Source organism: Crocodylus porosus, unplaced genomic scaffold (assembly GCF_001723895.1).
Source record: "Crocodylus porosus isolate Cpor-Errol unplaced genomic scaffold, CroPor_comp1, whole genome shotgun sequence".
Lineage (NCBI taxonomy): Eukaryota > Metazoa > Chordata > Crocodylia > Crocodylidae > Crocodylus > Crocodylus porosus.
In genome coordinates, this window is record NW_017728886.1 from 232,832,659 (window position 1) to 232,842,044 (window position 9,386).

At 40.6% G+C, this 9,386-nt stretch overlaps 1 protein-coding gene across 1 annotated transcript in view; it reads right to left on the minus strand.

The window, feature by feature from the left end:
• NIPAL2 (NIPA like domain containing 2) overlaps positions 1-9,386 on the minus strand; it is a 71,217-nt gene that overhangs the window by 21,961 nt on the left and 39,870 nt on the right. The window contains exons 4-5 of the mRNA XM_019551096.1: positions 5,979-6,038; positions 3,937-4,058 (exon numbers count right to left, since the gene is read on the minus strand). Coding sequence (XP_019406641.1) covers positions 3,937-4,058; positions 5,979-6,038 — 182 coding nt within the window. The remainder of the gene's footprint in view (positions 1-3,936; positions 4,059-5,978; positions 6,039-9,386) is intronic.

Below are 9,386 nucleotides of genomic sequence, written 5' to 3' on the forward strand. Positions count from 1 at the left end.
TACAAACTACTGCAAGACTGTTTCAGGCTGGATGTAAGGAAGAATTTCTTTACTGTCCGAGCCCCCAAGGTCTGGAACAGCCTGCCATCAGAGGTGGTTCAAGCACCTACATTGAACACCTTCAAGAGCAAATTGGATGTTTATCTTGCTGGGATCCTATGACCCCAGCTGACTTCCAGCCCTTTGGGCAGGGGGCTGGACTCGATGATCTCTCAAGGTCCCTTCCAGCCCTGATGTCTGTGAAATCTATGAAATCTCACCCCACCTTCCTGTTATAAACTCTGACAGCTAGTTGAGGGAAACAGGTGACAGCAATCAAAGTCAGCAGTGCTTCAATCTCTTCCATTGGCTCAAAAATACCTCTTCACTCAAGATAAATGCATCATACTGTGGGACTACAGCAGTGACAACTGCTGCTTTGATAATGATGTGCCAGCAGAATGGAAGAACGCCCCTTTGAATATGCTTCTTATATAAAGACACTTCATTGTAGGAGGGGAATTTCAGGTACTGACTCTTTTTATATCATCTGAGCACCATTATAAGGTACCAGCCTCAACTGAAAGGGCAGCACTAACTTTCATCCTGTCATCAAGCTCATCAACACAACAGTCCTTGGGCATGACCTCTTGTACAAAGACACTGAAATGCTACCACTGTTTCACAGGAAGTACCACCCTATGTGTACTAGTAAATCACACTCACCTTTCAATTCACAGAGCTAAACCTTTGCCAAGAAAGTTCAAGGCTTGGCTATTATTGAGGGGCATTCTAACAACTATCTTCTGGTGATTTAACAGCTGTAAGCTGAGCAAGGGAGCCCCTTTTTTTTATTTGTTTTGATTTCATTTTATTTTATTTTATTTGGGGGGTGGGATTTCTCCCTGCCACAGCTAAGGGATATTACATAAACCTGTTACAGTCTCTTTCTATTTAAGAGCAACCAGTGTCATATTAAAGAAATGTGAATCCATCTTATGTATTCAGGACTCTTGCATTCAGTCATGCTGACAGGTGCCTGACATTGTACTGAAGTGCAGAAGTATTCATGCTAGGAGAAGGATCTTATATTATGCTAAAACCTTAGAAAGACCCTGTAATTCCTCTTATAAGGTAGGAGGAGTTAGGAGCTATAATAAATGAGGTCCTGCAGGGAAATTCCTAGGAACAGCCAAACTTGAGGAAAAAGCTTAAGCAGATGTTTGTGTTTTGTTGCTGTTATTTAAGTTAATGTTAAACATAAACATCAGCAATGTAGTATATTTGGAGCATATCCATGTGCAGATTCTCTGTTTAGAAGCCAGGGAAGAACTGTACCTGCTGAAAATAATTATGAGAACTAATCTACACAAAAGTCTGTTCACAGACATCAGGCCATCATCATCATTATTGTCATTATTTTTATGATCATGTTTTCCATTGCACTAACAGCTGTCTCTCTCAGAAGGTATTAGCCAGAATACCACAATTCCCAAGATTACTTTTCTAGGCAATGTAGGGACCATCAATCAAAAGGATGCTCATTCCTTTAGGCATTGTGCAGGAAAAGCTGAAAAGCTTTGAACCTGCTTCCATAGGTGTTAAATATTAACTACTCAAATAAATGTTCACTAGATTTCTGTTATAGTTAAGAAACCCTAAGAGCTTCATCTATAATTGATGGCTTATGCAGGTCACATAAGCAAAAAGCAAACTAGGATTCTAGTTTTAGTTTGAGCACGATAACATTACTGCAAAATCTCAAATCATGACTCTTGGGACTCAATCTCAAAAGTTGTTTCATGGGGAAAGGTCACTCTGCCTTCGTAGAACTCAGAAGCAGTGGGTGTCAAATGAAGACAATTTTCTTCCCACAAGGAACAACTTCCTGTTGTATTTCTCAGTAGACTACACTCTCTAGCTACCTTTAAAAAATCTGCTTATTAAAAACTCTTGTACCATCTTGCCTCTAAATTCCTTTACTCTAGAAATGCTACAACTTTTCCTATGTTGTTTATATAAAACACCACCCAAGTTATGCTAGGCATTTTACAAATAGATGAAGGGGCAAAGCTTCCTGTTCCAAGAAGAATACTTATATTGGGATTTGTATTAGCATCCATCATTGTGCTACCTGGGTACTTCCAAGCTTGATTAGAATGGCTGGGTTATCCTTTAGTAAAACCTGAGTCTTCTCCTTTCCTTAGCTATAGGAAGCTCTAAACAGACGAAAGCCAATTCTGAACGGCAACAAGTCTACTAGTTCAATAAGTGGCAATAGAATCAAAGGACATATGTTGGATATTTGGTTGTTCTCTTTCCTGTTATTTCCCCCCATGCTGTGCTATAGGTGAAGATGTGGATATTTGGAAGAGCAAGGGAGAAGACAAGACTGGCAGACTCATTGAATTAATGGAGTCATGAACAATAAGGGTGGGGAGGTAGCTTCTGGATTTGAGCACCATGTGAATTTGAAAGATGTCAAACTCAAGAGTGGGAGCAAGAAATAAAAGGTACAGCTAGCTCAACATGGTGATGGAACAGATTGAATATATGGCAAGATGTACTGCTAGCTGCCAGCTGACAAACCTTCCCACTGACATTTGTGAAGATATCCAGATACAAGTGGGTGATTGCTCAACACATAAGCTGCATTAGATACACTGTTAGCTAATCAATGTGGTAGGGTTATTTATTTATTTTAAATAAGGCACAGGGGTTCCCTACCATCCTCTTATAATGTCTTCCAGGCACCCGCCCTGAAAGGCATTGAAGAATGCACTTAAGTGCTTTGCTGGATCAAGGCCTAAATCTCCTGAAGCCGTGGGTGGCCCCTTTCCAAAGAGCCTATTGATTCTGAGAAATGTGTTAATTCATTAACACTGAACTATCACTTGACATTTTGATAAAGTGAGTCACTCTCTAAAACTTGTGGTCACACCAGGATTGGAATAGGGATTTCATGTCTCAAATATCCCTAAAAAGTTGTTTTAAGAGTTTGGGGAAGCTATTTAAAAGGTATTCCTTAAAACATCCAGCTTTTGAAAACTATTGAAGGGCCCAATTTTAATGCTATAAACAGGATACTTAATTCTTAACACTCTCATCCCCTTGTACAACTGAGTCTCCACAAAGGGTCTTGGAAATAATTCTACTGCACGATTAAAAAAACACATTTTGATGCATGGAAAGAAACTCCTAGTCTCTTTTCCTGCTCTTTATCACCGTCTTTCAAGGGTGTTGAAAATACACTTTTGATAGATTGTTAAAAAAGGAACTGCTATTTAGTGTTGTCTTGTACTTAATAATTAATCAATTGACCCATCTACAGATCTCCCGTCTTGTGTTTTTTAAGTTAGCAAACTGGCTGGGAATAGGTGAGGCCATGGGGTGAGGCCAGGGGGCTAGTCAGGCTCTAAATATTTTAGCTAGGCATCCTGAAGTCTCCTCCTATTGAAAGCAGAGCATTTTGAAGTACAAATATCAATAATAACCCTAGTAAATCATTTTCCAGGGAAAAAAGTCTAGGTTTCTGGAGCTTACATATTACAGTCTACTTCCAGTGAAAGCAGCTATTTTTCTGCATTCTGGAAAGAGACGCAGACATAGTCCTCCTACTCACTCTGCTCTTGTTCCTGAAGCTAATTAGAATGCATCAAAGAACTTGGGTAGATTTTGAAGCTTTGTACACTCCAGCTCTAATCAAAGGGGGATTTTGGTATTTGAATTCAAATTCAAATTTTGATTAACAATTCATAGCAGTAGAGCTGTCAGGCTTTGTTGAACCCAAGAGACAGAGAAGGGAAAAACTTTCAAGGAGCTGATCTGCAGCATATGGCTATGACCAGTACATTCAAAATAATTTGTTGCAAGGGTAGCTGTTTGACACTGGGACTTGCTTTGCAAAACAAAAAAAAGTCAAGATATTTTGACTTAGAGAATCACAAAAAAACTTACCACACAGATCAAGAACTGCCAGCCAACTAAGTAGTTCTGTATTTTTCTTGCTGTGAGCTGCTGGGTTATATTTGGAGCAAAGGTTACCAGCAGATATGTTCCTACGATTGTCAGAGTTCCACCTTTAAAAAAAACAACACGTTACATGGGCAGCACACATAACCATTGTCTAATTTACCCTCTCGGTCTATTTAAAAAGAATTCCTAGCATAAAATGAAGTCCACTGAATCAGCTCTATCATGAGGTAACTGGATGGCCCATATTTGGAGCCCTAACTAATGCAATTTTAAAATAAACTCCAGGCAAATTCCAAGGAATCCCTTCAGAATGCAGACAAAAGCTGTCTGCACAGTTTTACACTGTGCTGAATTAAGTCCCTAACTCTGCAGGACATCTTTAAGTGGGCTTAACTTTAAGCAAAGGCAAAACAAAGGAGAATCATGTCCCATGTTTCTGACAGTTACAGCTGGTTCCCACAAGTCATCAACAACTAAAATCATAGGCTGTTTATTGAGACAAAGGACAAGATCTTCAGCTGGTGGCAATCAGCGTAACTCCTCTGATGTCACTAAGGCAGTAAGTGCAAAAGATACGTTCCAACCCCAAGACCGGCCCTGAAGCCACTCCCTGCAATACTTACGGACCAACAAATTGTTTTATAACAGGTCGATTTGCAAGAGGATAGTCAGCCATTTGGATGTAGGGGCCCCTTTCAAGGTCAAACTTGCATTATTGTGCTTTTAATAAAAGCCTGGAACATCTGCCCTGTGGACAGCCAGCTGACAAACACAGATGTGCACAGAGGTATGGAGATGCAAGGGGGCTGGTCCTGAGCTCATAAACTGTATTGGATTAGGTATGATATTAGCTAATCAATTTTTTGAAGTAATCTTTAAAAATTCTTGGCAAATCAATAAATCAATAGGGAACATGAGGTTCAAGAACACAAAACAAAGCACATCAGGAGGACATTGCTGGCACTGCTATAGCACACAGCTTCTCTGGAAAAGCAGAACTGTTCTATATTTATGTGCTTGCAAAAACATCACCATATTTCCCATTATACAGCTCATTCCTATGGAATGTAGCAACATTGTTAAATCCTCCTTGCAAAGTCAAACTCACAGAAATAAAATAAATCAGTGTTAAGAGTTAGTTAAAGCAATGTGTGATGCATAAGATGGACGGGGGAGGGGAGATGTGAGTGGTTGAGGGGTGAATTCTCAGTGTATCAGCCAAGTTGGCAGACTTGGATACAAAACATAAATATTGTCAGAATGGGACGAAGCATCTTTCTCCAAAATGTTCACAAGAACAGCTGTGGTGCTCTTATCACACGACAGAATAAATCCTGATCAGCTTAGCCATGTAGTCCCTCACAAAAAATTGATGGTACAATGGCCCTGTTCATAGCCTGCCCACAAGAGCATGATTTAAAAGCCAAACCTGAAACTTGCTTGTCTTTTTCTTTTAAAATGCTTGAGCAAAATCATTATGATATACAACAATGTAGCCAGAAAGCCTACTTGCTTTTACAGCAAAGATCATGTTTCCTGATAAAGCATTTGACAACATGATCATCTGCTCTTTGAAGTGACTAAATTTGTACCAAAAGAGTAGGCACTGTCATTTTCAGTTGAACTTACTTTATGTAATATCTCTGCAGTGAAAATCTTTTAATTTAAATGAATAGTTCATTAGATTGCCTTGTCTTTTCTCCTGAAATTTCCTTGAGTTCACAAATGTAATACTAATTATCCCTCAGAGTTAAAAATAGGCAACAAAAATAAATTTAAGATAATCTATACACATATGTTAAGTTATAGCTGTAAGTGCAAAAGATTTTACATCACTCTCATATTCAGATGTAAATACAATTTTATTTCTTTCTTGTCACTTGTGCCCAATTTTTAAAGTACTGTATATGCCTTGAAATGTTTGCAGGGGGGGAAGTGGGAGTGCTGAAGGAGAGGAATTGGAGGGTTACAGCTCGCTAAGCATATGGTACCACACATGCTTATGTTAGTAACTGCTTACTTACCCAATATATCAGCAGCCCTCATGGTTTCTTTTAGGAACAAGACCGAAATAAATGCACTACCTGAAAAAGAAAAAGCACGTCTCACATATGTCATAAATTATATAATGCTTCATAAGTACTGGATCTGATCTTGGTAAGGAATACAAAAATCTATCAAGGTTGCTGTTCTGCCTTACAGTTCACTGAGGTGTCCTGGTAGTATGATCAAGGAACTGGGAGCAGGGCCATCTGGAATCAAAGCCGTTACAGTGATTTAAGTTATACATTCAGATTAAGATTCCACTGACTTTGGAGAAGCCTCCCTTTTTTACTGGTATAACAGAGCAGAATTCTTTTCCTATGGTACCACCTGTCCACTCCTGGTGTAAGGGCTGCTCTGCCCTCATTCTTTGTGCTGCTTTCATGAAGACCAGGGGTGGGCAATTATTTGGGCCCAATGGCCACATAGGGAGTTTTGATGAGCTGTTGTGAGTTGAGTCAACACCATCCCCCCCAAAACTCACCAAATTTCCTATGGGTCTCTGGGTGGGTAGGGAACAGGGTTCAAGAGTGGGACGGGTGGGCGAGGCTGGGATCATGGGGCCAGGTCATGGAGCAATGACAGCTTGGGGCCAAGGTGATGGGGGGTGTATGGAGGGTGTGTTGTGGGGGGGGGGTGCTGCCTGGGCACTAGGTCCCAGGAGCCAGCTGGGGGTGAGGAAGAGAGGGGGAGGTGGGATGGCGGGGTGCCGCACCAAAAATGGGGGTGGTTCTGTTGGAGGACACAATGAGGATTTAGGCCTATAGAAGCAGGAGAGAAAGAGAGTCTGGAATGTTCTGAATGAAGGAAAGGATGTGTGTGAGAGAGAGAGAGCACGAGAGGGACAACGAGACTTTCAGAGAGCCTAACTGTTAGGCTCATTTGGATATCCTAAGAAGGAGAGATACCTAGATGGCCTTGTTCCTAAAGCCAAGGATGCTGTTTCAAGTCTTCTCCTGCCTATGCTAGAAACACCTGGTGTAATTCCTGAAAAAAAGTAATTTAACTTTTTTGCAGCTTACTCTGTCTCAGTAACTCCATGTGTACCAAGCCACCTGATGTGTTCTGAGCTTTGTAAAGCACTTCCCATCAGTGGATACACAGAACAAACTACAGATAGTGTTTGGCAGGACTTTCATACTTGTCCAATCAGGAGAAAACCTCCCAAAATGAATGGACAGATGAACAAACAGCATTAAGTTAAAGGCAGAAGGGGGGCTAGCACATTACCGACTCTACAGTAGTAACTGTTCATGTGTAGCTAAATCATGGTATTTTATCCCTGTTTTATCCAGGGATAAGCTTCCCAGATTTAGCTTCCACTTACCAAATGTCAAAGCACACACAGGAAAGAGTTACCAGGAGAAGCTAGTATACAGTTAGTCGACTCTCTGGTATAGTTTATCTATCTGTCTACACCCTCAGAAATATATTGTATTTCTTTTCTAGGCAGCTTAGATATATATGATATAAAGAGCTATAGAGAACTCTACCTAAATTACTGTTACCAATAGAGTGGAACTATATGTGAGAGTGCATCTCATAGCTTTACCTACATAAGTGATAAAGTTTTCCTTGTACAACATTAAGATGACGGCTTTGTTGAGTAAAAGACATTGGTATCTAAGCAATACCTTGCAAAAACAGAGCCATTTAACTAAAACAAAAAAAAAAAAAGGAGAAGGGAATAAAAGCAAACTGAGTTAGAACAGAAACTAAATTACTGCTCTATTTTTCTGCAATCACAGCTCTTACGAATTCCGTATCAGGCCACTTATTTATACAGTTGCTATAACAACAAAGAACCAAAGCTTAATGAAACGATGCCTTAGTAATAGGACTTTTTTTTTGCCTATGCTCTTGTCATAAAGGTTGATGAATACATTACACTAGAGAAGGAAAGAGATAAGACTTGGCCCTGGAAGATGCTGAGTACCACCTGCAAAAGTCCAATGCTGCCAGCTCTCATAATACTATTGTGAATCTTACAATATTGGTGTCTTGGTTAAAGCCATAGTTACAGGAGTCAAGGGACTGTGAAAATTTCAGCTTTAATAGAGACAGGGGAAACGTTTGAAAATATGGTCCATGTCAACCCTACATCACCAAAACCAGCAGAAACAGATATGATAGTTTTTGTAAACTGGGTTATTGCATAGACCAGGGGCTCCTTACATTCTTCCACTGCAGAGTTTAATATTGCAAAAGCACCCCACAGGCTACCTGTCCGTGACCATCCTTCCTCCTCTATTTCAGGGACTTTCTGCACAGAATTTCATTCCAATGCCAGAGATTCTATGCCAGGGTACCATATTTTTGCCCACTGACAGAAGCTTTATGTGTATCCCTTTGCTGGTTCTCTCCATGACAGGGACCCCATTCTCCTATGCCCCTTAAAGTAGGGCCCTTCAATCTCTCCTCCATTCCCAGGACTGTGTGTACACCCCATTATACATGGACCTTTTCTCCTATTTGAGGGGCTCTGAGTGCTTCACTCTTCACACACCAGATCCCCCAAATTTCCCTTCCTCCCCTCTGCAATAGAGAATGTGTTCAACATCCTCCACACTTACATTCCCTCCCCCTTCTCCATCATTATTCTTGGTCAGGGAGATAAGACATTTAGGGCGCATCTATACATTGCCCGATGGTGACATTGTTACTGTGCCATGGTTTAGTACTTCCTTTTGGGAGTACTAAAGCATGGCACAGTAATCACCCATACTGTACTGTATCTGAGGTGCACAGCTATTTTTAGCAGCTACTTAGCCACCACCGTGTGTTATAACAGAGAGTGTGCCACTATGGCAAAGTGGCTGCTGGTCACACATAGATACCCATGGATGCTTCATCTCTGTAATGCGTCACTATGGGGACATAGCATCACATATAGACATGCCCTTAAAGCATCAACACATTAAACTCAACTGAGCAATAATGAACTGAGCTAAGCCAGGGCTACTATTATTTGGAAATACATTAATTGAAGCCATCACTGCATTGTTTGATCTACTCAGCTGTAGAAGTACTTGAAGAGGGTTGGCTCTGTTGAGTTGAGAGTCAGACCCCTAAAGCCCAAGCACCATCTGGAAGCATCTTCCTGCTCTAAATATTGCGATTTTCTAATCATTAAGTTGGACCATACCACACAGGGGTGTAATTAGGTGTGGCCCCTTAGTTTGAATGCTTTTTGGGCCACAGGCCAGGTCTTTAGCTGCCTAAAGGCAAATTTTCAAAAGTGCCAAAGGATCTGAAGTCCCACTGGAAGCTAATGGGACTTTGCTGGCTAAGCCTGGACTTCAGCACTTCTAAAAATGTTGCTGTAATATTTAGCATTTGATAGATGTAGGCTCAGATAAAGCAATATCTTAGTGATTTGGTTAAAAAAA